Source organism: Lynx rufus, unplaced genomic scaffold (assembly GCF_022079265.1).
Source record: "Lynx rufus isolate CCGP_SWC_20201006 ecotype Redwood Valley unplaced genomic scaffold, mLynRuf1.p SCAF_7, whole genome shotgun sequence".
Classification (NCBI taxonomy): Eukaryota; Metazoa; Chordata; class Mammalia; order Carnivora; family Felidae; genus Lynx; species Lynx rufus.
The window spans coordinates 51,898,417-51,921,156 of NW_025814889.1; the positions used below are offsets into that span (position 1 = coordinate 51,898,417).

The following is a 22,740-nucleotide window of genomic DNA, read 5'->3' on the forward strand; positions in this document are numbered from 1 at the left end:
CCTAAAAATATATTACCCATGGTCAGTAACTAATATTTACGAATATTTGGGTGTTAATCATTCACAGAATATCTATGAAACCACAAGATGATGTATTTATACCAAAATCAAAACTGCATCAAAAAAATCCAAGTGGCTTACCCTTAGAAAGCTATGAGAAATGTGATTCTATTATTTTAAACTGAACTGGACTTCTCACTAACTTATTCCAAACAGAAACTAATTAAACTTATCTTTATTTTCAAATTTGAAAGTTCACTCAGCATTCCTTAATTCCAAAAATATACTCAAATATGTAAAAACATGAAAAGAAGAAATAGATTAAGCAGTCATTAATTTAGTTCAAAAAGTGGTGACAATTATACATTTTTAATTCTTTTGCTTTTGCTTTAAGTATCTTTCTTTTAAAATGCATCCACATCTTAGGAATGAAACATCTGTAGATATTTTAATTGTATTTTTATACCCTGGATTTGTGTCTAAAGATGCTCTTTTAGTGGCTTCACTTAGCTACCTATAGGTCACATTCTGGTTGTTTATATGACGTCTTAAAATTATGTTGCTTATTCATTTTTGTATTTGTTTAACATCTGTTCTTTCCTCACTATAATGTAAACTACATGGCCAAGAATTTTGGTCATCATGATCACCACAGTGTCTTGGCCACTTCTGTGCTGCCATGTTTTGGACACCACCACGTTAACAGCTCTATGTAGGTGGTTAGGATCTATCTTTTGAATAAATAAATAAATACTTGCATAAACTAGAACAAGTCACTTTTACTCTTCTGGCCTAAACCATTGCATCTCTAAATACAGAAAAGTTTATTCCAGTATGTTTTAACCATGTTTTTCTTCAAACCACAAAGTTCCCTTCAAGTTTTTTGGCGTGTGAAAGGAGAGAATAAAACCAACAGTGGTCTAGTGCCTTTCTCATGCTCAATTAGGCAAATCTTTTTTATCTGTTTTTCTAATGGGGTTGGGAGTGAGAGAAAGAAGGTGCTTCTAAATAAAATTTTGTTTAAAAAAATAAAAATAGGGGCGCCTGCGTGGCTCAGTTGGTAGAGTGTCCGACTTCGGCTCAGGTCATGATCTCACAGCTCTGGAGTTTGAGCCCCACGTCGGGCTCTGTGCTGACAGCTCAGAGCCTGGAGCCTGCTTCGGATTCTGTGTCTCCCTCGCTCTCTGCCCCTAACCTACTCACATTCTGTCTCTGTCTCTCTCAAAAATAAATAAACATTTAAAAAAATAAATAAAAATAAAAATAAAAAATAATAAAAATATATACTATTTTTACAATTAAAAAAGAACTTCTAAATAACATTAGTTCTATGAATCTTAGTCTTATGAATAGTCTTAGTCTATGAATAGTCTTAACTCCTATTTTATAGCTTATCTTTCTGGGTTATTTTTCATTGGGCAAACACTGAAAGAAATAATTATTCTCTCCACTACTGTGCAAACTTAACATGGAAGTAATTAATTAACACACGTCTCATGAAAAAACAAATTGCGTTGTGTTTCTGGGCCAGCCAGCCATTTATATGGTATAGAGGTTTACAATGTCGATATCCATCTTCTGCTTATGACTGCTGCTTCTTTGCCTGCTCAACCTGTTCAGATTAAATATTAAAAACAACAAGCCCAGCTCTATGGGTCAAGTACAAATGATATATGTAGAGCAACTATTCAGTGTATGTTGAAAAACTAAGAAAAATACTCAGATATATTCAGTCTTATCAGTAATAATAATGATCACTTTAGAGTGCTTGCTGAATCAATTACCATATGTTCTTACATCAGTGCCTTGATTTCAATCATTGCTGTTATTATTACTGTACATTTGTTTTGTTTGTTAGTGTAGTGGTTGTTTTGCCAGTGGTTTAGACAATGACCTGACACAAACTGAAGATACTGAACTTGAATATCCTTGAAGCCAGACTTGTCTTGAACAGTGGAGAAAGCTTCACCATTCTTCTTCATTGTTTTTAATAAATTGAACTTGTTGGCTAAATACCATTCAAATAAGAAATACCTTTAAGTTAGCAGTTATTCTGATTGAGAAAACTTTAGATTTCCCATTCAGTCATGTTTAGAGAAACACATTGTGTGTGTTCATAAAATGAGCCACACTGTAACCAAAAATACTTATGACATCTAAAGAAAACTGCATATATCTAGGAATGGCAAGAACAACTACTATTATTATTGAGCTGATATTAATGTCAGATTTTCATTAGGTACTTTCCTAAATTGTATCATTTAATCCTCACAGCAATTATTAGATACTGTTAAGGCTCAGAGAAATTAGGTCAGAGGTGAAAAGTCACAGAGCAATTAAGTGGATCAGTCATGTTACAAACTCAGATACATCTGACTCCTGAGCCTTTGCCTACATTTCAAGGCCTTCAAACTGAAAGAAACACTTTATTGATTACCAGTGGTATGACCAATCCAAGAGAGAGAGAAATGAGACCATAAATGAGGTGATCTGAATCAGAATTTGCCATGCAAATCTCTTGCTGGATTCTTTGTCTATATACACCTTTCCAGACTTCTTAGAAAGAAAACAAGAAATATTCATCAATAACATACCCTGTTAGTATCCTATTTTCCTTATTTGTCAAAATAAAAAATCATTACACTGTAATCAGAAAAACCATTAAAATAGATCATATATTTTGTTCTGTTGCTAATTGAAATAAAGGGGAACAGAAAAAAGTTAAAGAATAAAAATAAGAAAGTGAGGAGTTAAGAATTATTAAATTTGTCTAATGTAAAATACTAATACAGAGGAAAATACTATTTTAGGGAAGAACTTCCTTCAAAGACAGAGCATGTAAATATTATTTGGTTCATAATTCAAATTAATAATTTTCTTTCAAATTCTGACTAGTAGTAAATGCCATTTTCTAAGAAACGTGAACAGTAAACTACTTTTTTTAAAACTGTGTGTCAGAAAAGAAAGAAAGAAAGAAAGAAAGAAAGAAAGAAAGAAAGAAAGAAAGAAAGAAAATCACTAACCAATTAATTCCAAAGCAATTTCAGTTATCTGACCTTTGAGTGCTATCATCCAACCTCCACTGATGATTTCAGAGACAAAAAAAGAGTGTCATTAAAGTAAGGCTCTTGAAACTTTTCTTAAAAGATCATTATGAAGGGAGAGTCCCATAAAGGACTAAATGATTTGGTGGCTCAAAATGGAAAAGTCTTGTTTCTAAAGAGGACCTAAAACAAAAATAACAATTGAAATAATAGATTGTTATAGGCTATTTTAATTTTGATAGATATACCTTTAACTGGTCATTTCTTAAATAGGACTAAATTTTAGAGTCTGACTCTTTTTTTTGAACCAATATTATTGGTAGCAGAGTCTAAGCGTCTTACAAACAAGCTTTTGAAAATCCTTTGGAAATAAATGCTCTGATTACTTACCTAAATCAATCTGCTCTCCCACACAGACACACTCCCTCACAAACAGACATCACTTATTTCTTAACACTTATAATATTTTTTCCCTCTGAGATGCGAGAAATTCCAATTCTACAATAATATGGTTTATCTGATGGAAAAAAGCTTCTCTTCAAATTGCCTAACATTTAGCTAATTTGCCAGTGATGGACTTTCCATCGACCATCCTCCACTAAATTCATTTAATTAAAATTATTTTTTCTTATTAAAAATCCCTCCAATATTTTTTCCCCATGATCTGAGTCCTCAAATCAAAATGTGATGGAGCATCTCTAGTAACCTCTTGGAATGTTTCAAAGTTTGCAAAGAATTAATGTGTAGGTTAACAAATATATATTAAATATCTGCATATATATGTATAGTATTAATTTTTTGGACAGTAGAGAAAATAGCATGTGAAAATATAGTTTAATAAGATTCTATAATTCCAGAATAATTAATAAATTAGTTTGAGTTCATATGCTAAAATTTTAATCAAGAAATAGAAGAATCCAATTTTAGGAAAACCAGATGTATTTACTTAATAGTCAATTCATTTATTCAACAAATTGACTGCTTACTCTTGCCACAATCAGAAGAAGCCCTTAAAGAATTTAGTGTCAAATAGGGATGAGATTAAAACAAAACAAAACAATTAAAGCACAATCTTAAAAACCACAATAAACCAAGTTTTAAAAGAATAATGGATACAGGTAAGTACTTCACCTTCACAAAGGGGATTCTGCACACCTATGCAGGAAAGACTTTTTGGAAAATGTGTTAATTAAGTAGAACATTAGGGGATAAACAGATGTTGGCATATTGAAATATAATTTTAGACACAGAGGATGAGATGATGCAAAAGCATTGTAGCCTGAGAAGGCAGAGAAGATGCCAGTTATTATAAGTAGTACTTTACATTTGGAATGGAAGCACATGAACAGGACTTTAAGATGTAAAGAAATTAACTCATGAGTGCCCTTCAAGTTACACCAGTACTTTATATTTTATCCTAAAGGCTATGTGGATTATAACTACAAGAACAGGACTTCACTTGACTAAGTAAAAGGGACTAATTTGAGGGAGAAAAACATTAAGATGCATATGGTAGAAAAATCAAGTACCAGAAGATTCCAGTAATACCTTCAAGAAATTAAGGCTTCAATTAAATTCTGTCAGCGGGAGCAGAGAGAAGAAATTAGATCTGAGAGCTATTTAGATGGTGAACGTGTTAAGACATGGTAACAAATTTGAGGTGTAGAAAGGTGAAAGAAGAATCACGAATGACTGCTTCATTTTTAGTTAGGGTGATGGAAAGCTGGTGATTCTATTCATGGAGGTAATTCAGGTGAAAAAGAAGGTCTTGGGGGGAATGATAATGAAATTAGTCATGTTGAAGTTGAAATGCCTTAGGAAAATTTAAGAGTGTTATCTTATAGACAGATGAACATGTAGGTCTGGATTGCAAAAAAAAAAAAAAAAAAAAAAAAGAGTTCCAGGTTGAAAACTGCATTAGTCAGCTAGGGCTGCCATAACAGAATTACTCAGACTTGGTGGTCAAAACAATAAAAATGTATTTTCACACAGTTCTGAATCCTGAAAGTTTAAAATCAAGGTGCCAGTAGGATTGCTATCTGTTGAGACCTCTCTTCCTGGCTTGCAGACAACTGCCTTCTTGATGGGTTCTCACATGACCTTTTCTTCTGTGCATATGCTCACCTGGTCTCTCTTCCTCTTCTTATATGGACACCAGTTCTATTGGATTAGGTTCCCACCCTTGGAACTTCACTTAATCTTAAATACCTCCTTGAAGGCCTTTCTTTAAATACAGATACCCTGGGGGTGAGGACTTTAACATGTGAATTTTAGGAATCACAATTCGGATCATAACAGAAACATAGATTTGATGACAGGACAGACATTATTATCATCATTTTACAAATGGAGAGACTGAGGTCGGAGACTGCTAAGTCACTTGTGCAGTGATGTAGAGAACATTGGAAATGGAATATGCTTAGTCCTCTTTTTATATGCATATGATATAGTGGACAGGACACTTATCCCTGCCTGGCAAGTTTAATCCGTACAAGAACAATGATAACATCATCACATAAATCAACAGAAAAATAGGTAGGTTGTGGAGGCCTTATAGAACACTACTAAGTCTTTATTGAATTTCCCAAAGGAATAGGATTAAATGGTACTAGCTGACTTCAGGGGACATGCTGTTTCATGACAGTGAGCAAGAATGTCCCAGAAATTTTCTCAGGACATCAAACACAGCTCCAAATCTTACGGATAACATCCCAGGGAACTTTTAATATCCTCACAGAATAAACCACGCTATTTGTGACTCAAGAATGAAGGGTGAAGCAGCTGCCCCAGCGGTGATTTGAAACTAAGGTTCCAGGGAAACTAGGTATTTCAAAGCTAGCTTTGCCTTACACCTATAAACCTGCCCCTCCGGCTGTGTTCAAACACATGAATTGTTCACTGCACAATATGATGATTATCCAGCTTTCATGAGAGGGCTGTGAAAGAACAAAAAGCTAAGGGGTAAAGAGGATTTTTATTGTTAGGCTACTATTCTTATGAAACATTCATATAGCAAAGGAATTGCCTTGCTGTTAAAAGAAATTTTGTTAAGAAAACTTTATGAAAAAGATGCTTATACTGCCTTTAAAGTAACTGTATATGTAGTCAGGGGGAAAAAAAAAGAAGAAAAGAGCTGAGTTAGGAACTCAATTCAGAACCATATTTTCTAAGAGTAAGTAATGGAAAATGTAGACATCTATTGGACTAATTTAAAATTCCAGGAGCATGGATTTCAGCATTAATTATGTGTCAAGCAGGATTTATTTTATTACAGCACATGTGCTGGTGTTAGTGACACCCCATTTCTCTTTTGCCAAAACTTAAAATAATTTGGAACTACAGGCCCAATTAAGGTGGGTAGCTCAAGGTACATCTGTTTTGTGTGTACAGTTCATCTGAATTCTTAGATTCCCAAATGCAATCAGGGTGTTACTTTCAACTTACCATCTTCTCTCTCTCCTCCCAGCCCCACCCAGCACTAGTCTAAGTAAACCACAGGAGGCCAGATCCTTAGAAACTGTGGTGTTGGTCTCACTTTCTAAAGTGAGGAAGGATGGAGAAGAGGTGAGTCAGGTGTGTGATTTGGCATTGTCCACATGTAAAATAAAGCCCACATACTCTGTTCTTTTTGTAGGCTAGGCAAGAGAAAGAAAAGTATTCCTGCTTATAAATATTTCACACAAAAATATATCTATGTTAACAAACTTTTCTTTAAAATTTCCAAAAAAAGTTAAAAATAGGAAAATATCATTGGATTTTTTTGGTGGAGAGGGAATTTATAGGTAGCAGGACAAATGAAGAACTTTGAGAAGAAAGAAAGCAATCTGGAGAGCATGAGACTTCTGAGGGTTAGAAAACAGGAAGCCAGACAAAGAGATTAAAATGGCAGGAAATGATTCCTAGATGTGTATTAGTTTCAGGCTAAATCATTAGCTGGTACCTGTGTCAGGATGTCAGGAGGTGGTATAGCACAGTGGTAAAGAACGAAGGCTTGGAGTCAGATAAACTTAAATTTGAATCCCTGGTACACTGATTGGGTGACTGTGCAAATTACTTGACCTCTATAAACCATAATATCTTTGTGAGACGGAAGGAGTCGTTACCTGCGGCAAATATGAAGATTACCAAACACAGCTATGTAGAATGCTTGAAAAATGACTGGCATAGAGTAAATGCTTGATAAATTCATCAGGGATTAAAATTATAGAGCCCTGTAGCTGGAAGGTAGCTTACTAAACCTCATCAATTCCAACTTTTACAGACTAGGAAAGTGAAGGACTAATGCATTAAGTTTCTTGCCAGAGGTAATGCAAGCAGAAAATTGTCTTCCAAATCATGTTTTAATGGTTGTTAGGACACTATGTTAATCAGCTCAAGTTGCAATAAAAAAAAAGTAACATAGACCGTGCCTTCAATAACAGGAATTTGTTTCTTACAATTCTGGAGGTTGGGGAATCCTAAATCAAGGTGCTAGCCAATTCCATTTTCCCATAAGGACTGTCTTCCCAGCTTATAGATTGACGCTGTATGCCTTCTTGCTCTGTCCTCACATGGCAGAGAGAACAGAGAACTCCAGTCTTTTTTTTTTTTTAAACGTTTATTCATTTTTTGACAGAGACAGACTGTGAATGGGAGAGGGGCAGAGAGGGAGACACAGAATCCAAAGCAGGCTCCAGGCTCTGAACTGACAGCACAGAGCCCGACGTGGGGCTCGAACTCACGGACTGTGAGATCATGACCTGAGCCAAAGTCGGACGCCCAACTGACTGAGCCACTCAGGTGTCCCAGAACTCCAGTCTTTTATTCTTCTTTTCAGGGTATTAATCCCATTATGTGGGTCCCACTCTTATGACTTCATTTAAAACTAACCACCTTCCAAAGGTCCCACCTCCAAATATCATACTGGGTGTTAGGGCTTCAGTATATATATTTGGGGGTGTGGGGACATAAACATTCAGTCATTCATCCGTAACAGACACAGAATATGGTACTACGGAAAGAGCCTGAAGCAGTGGTTTAGGAACTCTGGGTTTAGTCATAGTATCTTAGGCAAGTTCCTTAATCTTTCAGTTTTCTCACCTAATAAATGTAAAAGGTGGGAGGTATTATCTCAAAATATCATTCAGCCCCATGCTCAAGTGATATTATTCTCCGAGTATATGAGTATAATTTACAGTGAGAGATAATAGGTTTGACTAGGATAAGAAGGACAAGGAATAATTGGGTGCCTGGCACAACAGGACAAGAAGAGAGAGCAGGACTAGGTAGAGTTTTCAGCAAAGAAAGAGCAGCAGGAGTACAAAGATTCTCGGGGATCAGGGAAAGGAGAACCCAGAATGTGAGAAAAGAGAGATGCAATTCAGGAAGGTCTCATAGATAGCTGTCTCTTGTGAAGGGTGTCCAGGGCTAAAATTCAATCTGTTTGGTTTTGTTTTCTTTTGTTTTAGAATTAATAAGTGTATATGGAGTGAAATGGTGGGGGCTGAGAAAGATCACTAACAGTTATTCACAGCTTAGTCCTTAATTTAGAAGAGTGATTTGAAAAAAAATAACTTACACGAAAGCAGTAAGTGTATGTCGGAATGGAGAAGTACAGAGTTTTGGCTTTTAAGTCACATTATTCAGAATATTGAATGTGTAAACATGTGAATACATGTTAGTGGATCAGCGAGACGAGTGGAAAGGGCTCTGATTCCTTACTATAGATTCAGAAATCTATTCAGGGGAGCTTATCTGCTCAGCATAGTTGGTCTTTTTCCCCTTCATAGCTTCCAGCTGATCCTAAGAGGACATCACTGCTGTATAACAGGAATCCTGATGAGGGTGTTCACACAAACTGAGTACCATCCGTGGCTAATTTTCCCTTGGGGAAAAAAAATGCCATTTAAGTTTATAATTAAATGTGTGCCTGATCATATCTGTTAAAGATTTTATCTAAATATGATGATAAGCTACCAATTTTAATAGTAAGTGCATACCTCTGTATCCACATATATACAGTATTAATATCCCGTTGTTGCAATTATGACTTCTTGAAAACAAGTTTGTGTATAGCAATAATTGTCCACAAATAAATGGGCATTGCCTTTACAGAAGTGGCAAGGGAAGAAAAAGATAAATCTCAGCCAACCCTCTTCAGAGTTTAGAGGTAAAATCCCCTCAGTTCTTTTCTGCATTTTGAGGCTTTTTCTCTCATGCAGTGCCATCAGTGCATTTCCTGAAACTGTATTTCTTCTTACACTAACTTAGATTTTTAAGTCTTATTGTTTTCTTTAAACTCACTGAACTTGGTAGTCTCCAATAAAAGTTTTTATTATTTTTAAAGTACTACCTTTGCTCTTTCACATTCTCCCAATTAAAACCAAAGTAGATTCCACAGTTTCCTGCTTACTTTTAGATCAAAAACTCCCACTAGTTTTGTCCATTTTAAAACTTCATCTCTTCTCCAATTTGACACACACCTCCTCCCTATTCTCCAGCACTAGCCAAGTTTTAGTTTGGGAGACTTGCAGTGGGTAGAGAATATGATCTGATATTCCACTCCTCTTCACTCTCCTTTCTGGTTCTTACTTCTCTTGACTTGGGAGTAGAGAAAAAAGAAAGAAAAGCGACGCTCACACTTGTACAAACAATTGCAATCCTCCGTCTGAGGTCTCTGATTTTCCATCAAGGCCCTGTGTGGGTTCACTGGGAAAGTAAGCTACCTCATGTGGATGAGTTCTTTGGGCAGTCTTACAGGAGCATCCCGTAAGGATATCTGGCCTTGGATCAACCCCTTTCTACATATGGATCACATATAATTACCTTCCATGTGTTTATTTGAACCTTGAGAAACTTGCACATCCTTGCTTCGCCAAACAGTTGAGGTGCGGGAGTGTGGGCTGCTCCTTTCCTATCCTTTCTCTCCATCCTGCCCTAGCATTTTCTTCCTATTCACATAAGCCCAGGGGAAATCAGTAAACCCTCCTTCAGAACAGAAATCTAACCTGGGAATGAGGCAACACACTCTCCCATTCTGGCACACAGCTGAATAAATGGCTGTCTTTGGGCTTTCCTCTTTGGACTTTGCAGAAAGAAGTGGGCATAGTCTGTTCCTCACTAAGCTGATGACTCGTGACTCTCAAACATGCTGATATGGGTACTTTCTGGTCCAAAGCCATCGGTCCCCTGCCTCTTCAGCCATTCTACTCTTACAGCTATTAGCATTAGAGCAGAGCTCCTAGTTTTCCAGAGCAGCTACATTTACTGCCTCCCTCACTGCCCTAAGCCATCAGGCCCTTTGTCTAGTTCTGTGTTTTGTAAATCCTAAAAAAAAATCTTGCCAGTCCCCTAGTCCACTCATTAGTACATTTTTACTCAGAAAGAATCTCCTACTAGGTACTCAAACACTTGGCTAGACAAAGCAACAGATGGTACATAGGCCTATTCACACTTTTAAATGGGTCAAAAAGTATGTTAGTAGTAATAAAACAACACAATGTCAGCAGTGTAACAGAATATATATGCCCAAATGAGCCAGATCAAATCATTTTTTAAATCCTTTAGGGGATTTTTATGGTCCATAAAAGAAAACCATTTTTATTACTTTAATAGCTTTTTTTTTTTTAATCTGAAATAGTATACTCAAATTGATCACTCATCTAATTCACCAGACTTGGCTCCAGATGACTATTGTTCATTTTCAGTAATTAGATATGCCCCAAAATATCCCCGGGGCTAACACTGTGGATGTGTAAAAAATATGCTGTATTCTAAAGGCAATCCAAACAAATAAATAAAAACAAAAGCAAAGAAAATGGAAAAAGAAAGTATGAAAATTGGGCATATTCATTAGTTTTTACTACAGCCACAAATAGCTCCCAAATTTCAGTGGCTTACAACAACCAAGATTTATTTCTTACTTGTGCAGTACATTGGCTGCAGACTTGCTCTAGTCCTGCTTGGCTCGGCTCCACTGGACTCCACACAGCAGTGCTTAGCTCTGCTTTATATTGTCTTGTCACTCCAGGACTGGAGGAACAGCCCCCAGCTGGAATACACTGTTTTCATAGCAGAAAGCAGAAAAGTATAAGCCGCCAAATCAATCCATAATAGCATATTTAAAGCATCTGTATGGACACGGATATACATTTCATTACTCACATCCTATTGGCCAAAGCAAGTCACAGGACCAACCCTGACAACAGGCAGAAAAGTAAACTCTGCCTACGGGAAGGCACTGGAAGTCACACATGGAGATGTATAATCTCCTTCAGAAGAGAAAGCAGAGAGTTGGAAGCAATAATCAAATCTACTATATAGTGAGAACACAACGGGACATCATTAGTGTGCACATATAACATTTCAAAAAGAACACTTTTGAGGTGGTAATAAATATTACATATATAAATTACATATGGGCATACAATTAAGTCAGCTACATACTTTATGGGTCCCTCCCGTATATTTAAGTGTTCTAAAAATGTATACAATCTCTACAGTATGGATGTCATTACTGTGCGTGCTCTCTCTCTCAAAGTAAATAAATAAACATTTTAAAATAAGAATTGTTACAAAATGGTTTATTGACAGATATTGCCAAATAACTATTGAATGGAAATCACATTTCTGTAGATTTTGCCAATATAATGCTCCTTATATGCAAAACTCAGTGAAAGTTTTCTGAAAAAGCAGATCAATATTCTAAGAATATACTAGTCATAGGAAATGATTGTCTTTGTAAGGACTAAAAATGTGTCAAGTTCCTCAGTTTGGGAAAATATTAAATAAATCTCTTAAACACTAGGAAGTAAAAGTTGTAAAGACTAAAGAGATACGTGCTTTTTACTTCTTTTTAAAAAGGGATTATTGTTTGTATTTCTTCTTTTTTTTAATGTTTATTTATTTTTGAGTGAGAGAGAGAGCACCCATGCAGGAGCTGGGGAGGGGCAGAGAGACAGGGAGACAGAGGATCTGAAGCAGGCTCAGTACTGACAGCAGAGAGCCCGATGTGGGGCTCAAACTCACAAACTGTGAGATCATGACCTGAGCTAAAGTCAGACACTTAACCAACAGAACCACCCACATACCCCCGTGCTTTTTACTTCTTAATCACACTGTTAAAATCTTAAAATTAATAATTTATATCAAGTATTGAATATCAGCCTTTATATGTCCCAGAATTTTAAAAACACTTGAAGAAGTCACATTCTAAAATCCTCCTGTGCTCACTAAAAACTGGTCTCCTGAGCCACACACCTTGCATTGTAGCAAGAAATAGAGAACGAAATGGAAAGGGGAGGTCCTGGAATGACCTGAAATCACTCATCTGCATTGTGTAACTCAGTTCTCTTCTGCTTTAGGATGTTGTTCCCCTTTTCACGCATAGTAAATACACAAGCGGGTCAAAATATAAGGCACCTGTAAAATGTGGAATTCTGTGCTACTGAGACCACAATTAGGAACTGAAGGAAGTTAAGAGGCAAGGAAAGCAGGGATGGTGTGATGACCCGGTTCTGTCCTGCTGGTAGACTGAGAAGTGAGAACTGTCTACTTCTCCTATGGCTCTCACAGGTCAGCGATCAGAAGCAGCTATGCGCGTGAAGAAATAGAGACAAACTCAATTTCCATGGAAAATATCACCATCATGCTAACTGGGGCCTGTGAGTGTCTTAGGTCTCTCTGAGTCCACTATGATCCTCTTAATTTAGGCACATACCTTTGTGATATCCTATAACAAATGTACTGGTACCTGGGTTTCCGCCTCTTTCTTGCTTCTACCTCTCGTTCTTAACACCGTTAAAACCTTTAATCAGCTAGATTTTATGCTGTCATTTTATGTTGTCATTACTTAGTCTATAAGATATGTATAAAATAGTATCAAATTGAATTATTCCTGGATCTCACAGATATTAGGATAAACAGGTCTCTGACATTAAGATTTACCTCATGGTTCATACACAGTCACATTGCATGCACCTTAGAAGCTTGATCTTTCACCACCAAGTCTTGATATGTTTCAATCCCTTGACCTTGACTTTAAAAATTAAACAAAAATATGGGGCTCCTGGGTGGCTCAGTTGGTTAAGTGTCTAACTCTTGGTTTCAGCTCAGGTCACGATCTCGTGGCTTTGTGCATTCGAGCCCCACATTGGGCTCTGTGCTGGCAGTGCAGAGACTGCTTGGGATTCTCTTTCTCCCTCTCTAGCTGCCCTTCCCCGACTTGTGCTGTCCCTATCTCTCTCAGAATAAATAAATAAATTTTAAAAATTTCTTAAATTAAAAAATAAAAAAATAAAAATTAAACAAAAATATATTTGGCATAAGCATACTGCTTCTCTTAGATAATGATGTCTTTTGGAAAAGGTTTCTCTAATGTTCAAGGGAGAGTAGCCAGCTGTTTGCTAGTCTTACGAACAGAGGCAATGGATAAAAACTACAGCATGAGGGGTTTACCACTTCCTATAAAAGCCATTGATGCAGAACAGTGTAACCCTCTACCTCAAACTGTATATAGTCCAGCTTTCTCTGAAGCGATTTTTCCTGAATGTGCCTAAGGACACAGGGATGGACTATGTTACCTGTCATGGTCATCTCCTACACTCCATCACTCCATGATTTCACTTCTGCAATGTGTAAAGACAAACTCTTCATTAGTCAGTCAAAAGCCATAGAGCTTGAACCAGATTTGACCTGGAGAATGTATCATCTTAGCAGGAATGTAGGGTTTGAATGAGGCATATTCTACAAGGAAAATAATCACAGTGGAATACACTGAGTTTGCTTTGCTTTGAAATCTTTTTTAGAACACAGTCATATTCTCTCTGCAAATCTCCCCTGCTCTATTCTTTTTAAAATTTATTTATTTAAATTCAAGTTAGTTAGCATACAGTGTAGAATTGATTTCAGGAGTAGAATCCAGTGATTTCCCAGATCTGTTTTATTTTGAGTGAGGAATCAAATAACCATAACATATCTAACAGAAAAAAATTAAGAGTATTATGAATGCAAATTATATAATTCTGACAGTACCCTTGACTGCCCCCACCTCTAAACATATGTTTTCAAAAAATTATTTTAGTAGGGGCGCCTGGGTGGCTCAGTTGGTTTAGCATCTGACTGTTGATTTTGGCTCAGGTCATGATCTCATGGCTTCATGGTATTGGGCCCCACATGGGGCTCTGTGCTGACAGCACGGAGCCTGCTTGAGATTCTCTCTCTCCCTCTCTCTCTCTGCCCCTCCCCTGCTCACATGCACTCTCTCTCTCTCACTCTCAAAATAAATAAACTTAAAAAAATTATTTTAGTAAAAGCCTGACTTCATCTGTACAAAATAACTTCTCCTTTTATCATGTATATAGCAGTAAGGAGATTATAGTTATATTTATATACTATAACTGGTTAAAAATATTTTTAAAACAAGTGATTCACTATTCGAAGTATATGAAAATGCTGGCAAGCATTGGTCAAGATATAGAAACACTCTACCCATCAACTGCCTATCTCACTGAAAGCCAAGTACACTATAAAATGATATATTACCAAAGTCCTCAAAATACTGAAAGAATCTGAGAGATATATAATTTACATAAGGCATCTTGAAGTTTTACATGTGGATGCTTGCATTTTCAGCTTTCCAATTCACACTCACACAAAACTCATTTTCTTACAGCTTCCAAATAATGACAGGTTCCATTTATTACATCTAACATTTTAAAATTTCACCATAAGGGTAAGTATAGGAGAACTATTCATTGTCTAATATTCTTCTTACATTGAAAATAAGCAGTGGATTACATTTTTTCATCAATGCCTCTTTAACCCCTTGAGGGTTTTTTTTAAAATGCTTTCCAGAAGTAAATAAGAACTATTATTCCACGTAAAAGCAAAAGAGGTGCTAGACGATAAGTTGGCTTTATAACAATGACAAGAGAGCAAGCTCTTACCTAAAAAAAAAAAAAAAAAAAAAGTATACTCAATTATATTTTAACTTCAGTATGTAGAAACGGAGAACATAAAACAAATGAAAATAATGTATTAGAGTCTCTATAGCATAATACATATTAGGCAGAGATGCAAAATTAAGAATGCAGAATGAAATTCATCTATATATTTTTCGACTGCTCTGCATTTAATCTTTTTTTTTTTTTAGTGTTCCATTCCCACAATAACTTTCTTCTAGTTTCTTTAAAGTTAATTTTTCAGAGAAGGAGAAGACTAGAGACCAGTTAAGATTAAAAGAATCAATCAAAGAGAGGTTAACACTCAAAGGTATTAGTTTTTTTATTCTATTTCAGTGGTTTAGGGCATAATAGAAAGTAAAGTTTAAGTGTATTAGAATAAGTTTCAAGGCGATAAAAATTGTCACATGGCAGACAGAGTAGTAAAATATTTGTTACCACTCCATTATCTAGCAAAGCATTCTCACTCTTTTATGTTCTATGCCTCCCATGTTCATGACATGCACATGCAGCCAGGCAGTGGCAGAAGTTGGCTGGGGAGGCCATGAAATACAGATGAACTAATGTTGGCTGACTAGTAGGTACATTGTGCTAAGCCCTTTTGAATGCATTAGCTCATTCTGTGTTCTGTACAGCTGTGCATAGTCAGAGTTATTACTTTATTTTATGGATAAAGAAAGAAAATCTCAGCCTAGTTAAGTAACCTAAGTTACTTAGAAGTTGTATAGGACTGAGATTTGAATCCAGAAATGCCTGAAAACAAAAATCATGCTCTTGCCTTTACAATATCTTCTTGCAGATAGTCAAGAGAAGGTACTAGAAGAAAGAGAAATACATAGGTATGTGACAGTGTGGGGGACATGGTCTTTTGAAGAAAAGTAGAAAAACGTAGGTTTTATGGTTGAGTTCCAATATAGTAAAGTCGCTAATAAATACTATTTCTAAAATTCTTTGTCCTTATTTTAATAAGTCAAAAATATGTTCTTAAGTATTTGTTATAGAATTAAAAAGCCTGAAAGAAGAAAAAGTGCATTGTGAACTGAAATGAATAAAAAGCAGGTCTCTTATTGATTCTTCACTCTAGGAATCTCATTAACTATCAGATGGAATTTGATGACTACCAACGAATAAACAACATTTTCCCCCATTCAAGGCTGTTAAACTGCCCAAACCACCAAATACAGATTAGTCCGAAATGCACTGATTGTTCTTGCTGGAGGTGGTTAAAAAATCAGCTATAGATACAAGAATTCTTTTTCTCTCTTTCCTTCAGGCTGCTAAAGGATGCACAGAATGAAACTTATTTTAAAAGCTGGTATCAGAAACTATTGGCGGCTCTCCAATTCTGTTCAGGAAAAGCCTTGAGTGATGAGTTTTCCAAAGAGAAGAAACTTATTAAAATTCTGGGAGACATTGGGGAAAAAGTCAAGTCTGCCAGTGACCCTCAAAGACAGGTTTGTTGAGAAATTAATCTTCATGTAGTGTTTTCTTTAATCTTTTGTTCAATTAAGTTTTAATTTCATAGCTTAGAAAGTAAATTCCGTGTCTATACTTAGTTCTAAGGTACCCAAATCAATTACTTTAATCAAGATATTTTTTTTCAATTTACAGTCTAAAGTTAATGACTCATTAATTATTTTCTGGTGGTAGCAAAAAGTTGAAAGTAAGCTAAATAAACTGGTTTAAAATTATAAAACCTGTCCATCTTTATTTCTTACATTTTAAAGTTCCTCACATAACTTGAGATGCATACTACAGTTAAGTAAGTCTGATACCTTTTTTGACCACTTGCATTAAGTTCCAAAGTGATAGTGACATTATTCTTTCAAATAAATATATTTCTCTCACCTTGACTGGCTGTTTTTATGATAACACTTCTTCACATGAAAATAAGAAAATAAAAAAGAGTTGGAGGAAGCATTTACAAATTTGCACATTTCAAATTACTGCTATCTATTTTTCTCTACTCCTTTTTAAAAGGTACTAATTAGTGTTGTATGGAAGTGTTGAATCACTATATTGTACACCTGAAACTAAGACTACACTGTATGATAACTAACTAGAATTTAAGTTTTTTAAAAAAAGGTTTTTTTTTAAGTTTATTTTTATTTATTTTGAGAGAGAGATGGAGAGCAAGCAGGGAAGGGGCAGAGAGAGAGGGAGAGAGAATCCCAAGCAGAGGCTCCATGCTGTCAGCACAGAGCCCGATGTGGGGCTCGATCTCATGAAATGTGAGATTATGACCTGCACCGAAATGAAGAATTGGATATTTAACCAACCGAAGCACCCAGGTGGCTCTTGAATTATTTTTTAAATTGTTACTGTTTTTCCGCACTTTTTGATAAGGGATACACAATTTTAAAGGTATCGTTTGTGGTTTCAGACCTTCCCACAGGTACGGAGAACTATGGAAGGTAGTGAGTCAAGTATCGGAAATATACTCCTTGGCATTTAGTAAACTATTTGTTCAAATACATTGCTATTTCTGACAATTATCAACTGTCTGCATTATCATCTTTTGCCATTATTACTCTTAATATATGTGAATTTGTTTTCTAAAATGTACTATTACTGGGACACCTGGGAGGGTCAGTCAGTTGAGTGTCTGACTCTTGATTTCAGCTCTGGTCATGATCCCTGGATCATGGGATTGAGCCCCATGTTTTGTCAGGTTCCATGCTATGCATGGAGTCTGCTTGACATACTCTCTTTCTCTCTCTCTCTCTCTCTCTCTTCCTCTGCCCCCCCTCACTCTCTCTAAAAACTAAAAAAAACTGAAACTAAAACTAAAGAAATAAAATTTACTGTTACTATTAAGTATAAATCTTGAGAGTTACAAACTAAGATTCAAAGAAATTATCAGAAATCGATCATGTTAATCATTACTTGAAGCAGGTATTGCAAGTTGGTGGGCCACAAGTCAAATCCATCCCATCCTGTGTTTTGTTTGAACACAATAGTTCTTTGTTTTGGTTTTGTTTGTAATTGAATTTAAAATCCTGTAGAAAGAGCATGAGCTCTAGTTCCCCATTTTCCCCAACACTCCCTATTGTCTTTAGCCCACTGCCTCCTTGTATATGGCTACATAACCAGTTTGACCCCAAAGCATCCAAGTATGCAGCCCCAGAATTAGAGTTTATTTAATCAATAGAAGAAAATTATAACTTGAAAGAAAATTCAAGTTCTTTACAGTTTCTGAAATGCTTTTTCTAATGATTTTTCACAGGAGGTACTGAAGAAAGAGATTGGCAGACTAGAAGAATTCTTTCAGTGTATAAATACCTGTCACCTTCCTCTGAACCCTGCCCTGTGTATAAGGGGTATTGATCATGATGTAAGTCAGTTTATTTGGTAGATAAACTGAGTGGTTTTGCTTTGCATTATTTAGTTCACTATATGTTTTTTGAAATGGCAAAAACAATTTGTAAATTGTCATTGCAAGTACCTTAAGAAAAAAGTAATCGAATCCCATCCATACTATGTGCTGCATTTGATGCACTGTGTAAGGTTGAGATTGCATTGCCCTCATCATAAGATTTGTAGGTTTAGAAATAAACTATCATTTTAGTAAATAAATAAATAAATAATGATACTTCTCCCTAAATTGATTTCTTAATTTATTCAAAATGGTTGATTTGGTGACCTTATGCAGACTGGGTTTAATTTCATGCTTATTTAGATTATGTGCATACCCATGCCTAGTATGCTAAGGATATTATTAGCTACAACATCTCAGTTTTTATTTAATTTAAAATTTACTGAAACTCATGGGTCAGTGTACCATATAATATATTTTGTTATTTTACTTATGCCTGGAGTGACCTTCCTTGCATCACACACAAATTCGTTTTTTTCTTAAGCCTCTGCCAGTCACACTTCTTTAACTTAGAATCATTCTTTCTCCTTTTTTGCATGAACTTTATTAGCCTCCTCCTCAAAAGTCCAAGACTAGGAAACGCTAATAAAGGGCTGATAAGCAAGACTTAGAAGAAAAGAGGTTAAACTATCACACATGCACAATAAATGTTACTTGACTAAAGTCATATGACAATCAAGGAAACAAATCCAATACTTAGGAGAAAAATTAGGCCATTATTAGCATGAATATAAAAAGTTTTGCCAAGAAGTTGGTACTATTGCCTTTACGACTTTGCTGCTTCACAGACACCTTAGAAACTTTCCTAATATGCTGCACAAGTATATTTTGAAAAATAACAAAATAAGACATCAAATTTTATAAGCTGACATAGGTCTATCTGGGCTAAATTCCAAATCATTGCTAATTTTCAAAAATTGTGTAACTTTTTAGTCATTAGCAATATCCACTGATTAATGCTGATAATATAGGGAAATGTGGCATTTCAAAGACATGATATCTTAAAGGAGAAAGAACAGTATGGATCATTGAGTCCAGATATTATTTTTGTTGTTGTTGTTGCTGCTTTCTTGATTTGTTGTTTAAGGAGGAAAACATATTTTTCAGTTACAATGCCATATTAAGTCTTGTTTTTTTGTATACCTTGAAGATGTGGGACGTTGGCTCTAATGGGTGGCTACTGAGGATGCCCATGTGAGATGATGAGGCTGAGGGTCACCAGCCCAGGTGATCTAGCACTGCACCTAGCACCACACCTAGCACTGTAATTGGGACCACACTCCTTTCCTTTACTTACCTGCAGACACTTTTCCTGAGTCTGGGAAGTGCACCAAGCAGCTACCTCTTTGCTCCATTTGTTCTGGTCAGCTGTGCCTCACACAAGGCTGGGCACCTGTGTATAGAGCAATAAACAGCAGATGTGACCAGGTGACACTCTCTCCTGGGAAACATTTTAGTCTATTCTATAGTCCTGCCAAATAAGGAGGTCTGAAGGAACATACACAGCATCTGAAGGTGTGGTGAATGGGGCAAGGTTTCAATTAGAACCTGTATCAGAAGATCCATACTGGCAAGAGCTTCTAAGAATGTAATGAATATGATAAGACATTTAGAGAGACCTCTCAGACAATGGTTCATTTGAAAATCTACAAAGGAGGGAACCCCTATGAATGTAACAAGCATAGAAAGACCTGTCATCATTGCTCCCATCTCATTCAAGATCAGAGATTCCATAATTAGGAAAACCTTATAAATGTGCTTAATATATAAAAACCTTCACTCAGAGTTCCCTACGCATTGACCCTCAGATAATATCCTCTGGAGAAGACTTACAAATTTTATGAGTGTAGGAGGCCTTCGTTCAGAGTAAAAGCCTTTTCCAACATCAAGTACTTCATACAAGTGAGAAGCATTACAGTTGAAATTAGTGTGGAAAAGCTCACTCAAGAAACCATCTTGACCACCAGAGAATCCATAATGGGAAGAATCTCTGTGAGTATAATGAACATAGTAAGGCTTTCAGTCAGAGCAAATGTCTTATTTGACATCAGAGCCTCTGCACTTGGGAACAAGCACATAAATATAGGCAGTATGGAAAAGGCTTCAGTCAGAACTCTCAACGTGTTGGCTATGAGCAAATTCGTACCAGAGAAAAACATTTGGAATACAGCATGATAAGACATTCAGTCAGAGTAAATGTCTTATTTTATGTCACTGGACTTCACACAAGCAAAAAACCCTGTAAATATGGAAAATATGCAATCAAGACTCACATCTTGTTGTGCAACAGAGAATTCACATTGGTGAAAAATCCTATGAATGTAATAAGTATGGAAAAATCTTTGGTTATAGCACCAATTTTATGATGTCAGAGAACCCATCTGGGGAGAAACTCTATAAATGCAATGACTATGGGAAAGCCATTTGGGATAGTTCACAGCTTATCATGCATCAGAGAGTTCACACTGGAGAGAAGCTCTATGAATGTAGTGACTATGGGAAAGACTACAGTCAACATTCTATTTTAATCACCATCAGTGAATTACACTGGGGAGAAGCACTCGGGCCTAGCTCAGTCCATTTTTTAAAGTATGGTTCTCCAAGATGGAGGGCAAAGGTCTCAGCTTTGGATTAAACCTTCTGTCAAAGAACTTTTACCCTTGTCTCTCCTTGGAAGGGAATGGACCATTTGGGAGAGTGGTTATAACTTAATGCAACCTCTTCTCTGCTCCTGGGAAAGTGAGGACCACACACGTCATTTACTAATAGGTTTCTTTCCTTTTTTAAAAACTATTTTAAATCTATGTCATTAGTGTGTGCTTCTCAAGAACAGAAGTCATATCTTGCGTTATCTATTCTAGCTTTCCTTATTTTCTTTTCTCTATTCCAGCTCTTTTATCTCACCATTTGAATAAAATTATCTTCCAAGAATTTAATTCATTCTTTCCTGTTTCTTGGTTGTGGCCTTCATAATCCACTTTTAACATTTAGTCTAAATTCCCATTTTTGCCTTTCCCTTCATAGAAAGCCTTTAAAAAAAAACTGCTTGCTAATCTCTGTCTTTCACAATCTTCAAATTCAGCTCATCTCTGAAAGACTTGTCTTTTTTAAGTGCTTCTCCATTCAACTATGATAAATGGTCTTGTAAATTATTTTCAACTTAATGCATATGTATATATGTTCATACCAACTTTCTGTAGGCTCTTGGAGAGAAGATACGGTGTCTCTTTCTGTTACCATATAGGTAACAGTTTGTGCATACTATTTGTCAAATATAAAATATTTTTCTCATGACTCTCAAAAAATACTCTGCATGTGAAAACCAAACTATAAAATAATTAAAGCAAAATAGCTTTGAGTGATGTAATTAAGCCTTGCCTTCAGCCTCCCTTTGCCCTTTTTCTCTTCCCTGGACTTGGATGTCTCAAAAAGACCCTAAAGAATTGGATGAGCACAGTTTGAAAACCACTAATCTAGACTCATTTCTGGTCTAATACAGGATTTCCTAATTCAATACCATGACAGGAGGTCATATGTTCCTTGATTGACTGATTCTTGAAGCAAGAATTCATTACTTAATAAGCCGCCTCACCTATTTACTATAAACCTCAAATTGATTCAGTAAGCAAGAGTTTCTGTTTGCTTAGGGATTAGGTTAGATTTCTATTGATAGGTTAAGTTAAAAAAATATATCCTTTCCTCTCTACCTCTACCGATTTCAGACTTCTCAAAAATAATGATATTCAAGCTGATCTTTCAACATGTATTGATGTCGTATTTTACTAAGTTGATAAATTGAAACCATCACATTCTTTTCCTTTATTTAGTATTGATTTAACTCTTCACTGTCAACATGAAGTCTCTAATAGCCTAAAGACATATAGCCTTTGACACTCAAACAATTGTAAGAACATAGAGGAAAATAAGCAACAAGGAAAGTATAATGGAAAGTAGTCAATATCATAAGCTGAAAGTGGAAATGCAAAGTGTAATTGAAAGAAATGAAAAGATGAAATGAAATTGAAATGAAATATGTTGTACTGTTATTTGTGAAGGTAAGAAAATGTTCATTAACAAAAAAGAGAAAGGGAATGCATTTTTTTTTTAAGTACTCAATTAGTGTCAGGCACTGTAGAAGCTCTTTTACATCCATTAGTCCATATGTCTATTACAAATATGTTTGAGATAGGGGTTATTATCCCCATTTTTCAGTGGGATACAAACATTTCAGTAACTTACCCAAGATCTTGCAGGTAATTAGTTACAGAGTTCAAATTTGAATTCAGATCTTCTTTTTTTTTTTTTAACATTTTTTAATGTTTATTTATTTTTGAGAGAGAGAAGCAGAGCATGAGTGGGGAGGGACAAAGAGAGAGAGAGA

The 22,740-nt window shown here is 35.8% G+C and overlaps 1 protein-coding gene across 2 annotated transcripts in view; it reads left to right on the top strand.

Moving 5' to 3' along the window:
- The window catches only part of PIK3C2G (phosphatidylinositol-4-phosphate 3-kinase catalytic subunit type 2 gamma), a 337,991-nt gene that overhangs the window by 190,665 nt on the left and 124,586 nt on the right, over nt 1-22,740 (top strand). For both annotated transcript variants that reach the window (XM_047066883.1, XM_047066884.1), the window contains 2 exons: nt 16,257-16,437; nt 18,210-18,317. In XM_047066883.1, the coding sequence (XP_046922839.1) occupies nt 16,257-16,437; nt 18,210-18,317 (289 nt within the window). The remainder of the gene's footprint in view (nt 1-16,256; nt 16,438-18,209; nt 18,318-22,740) is intronic.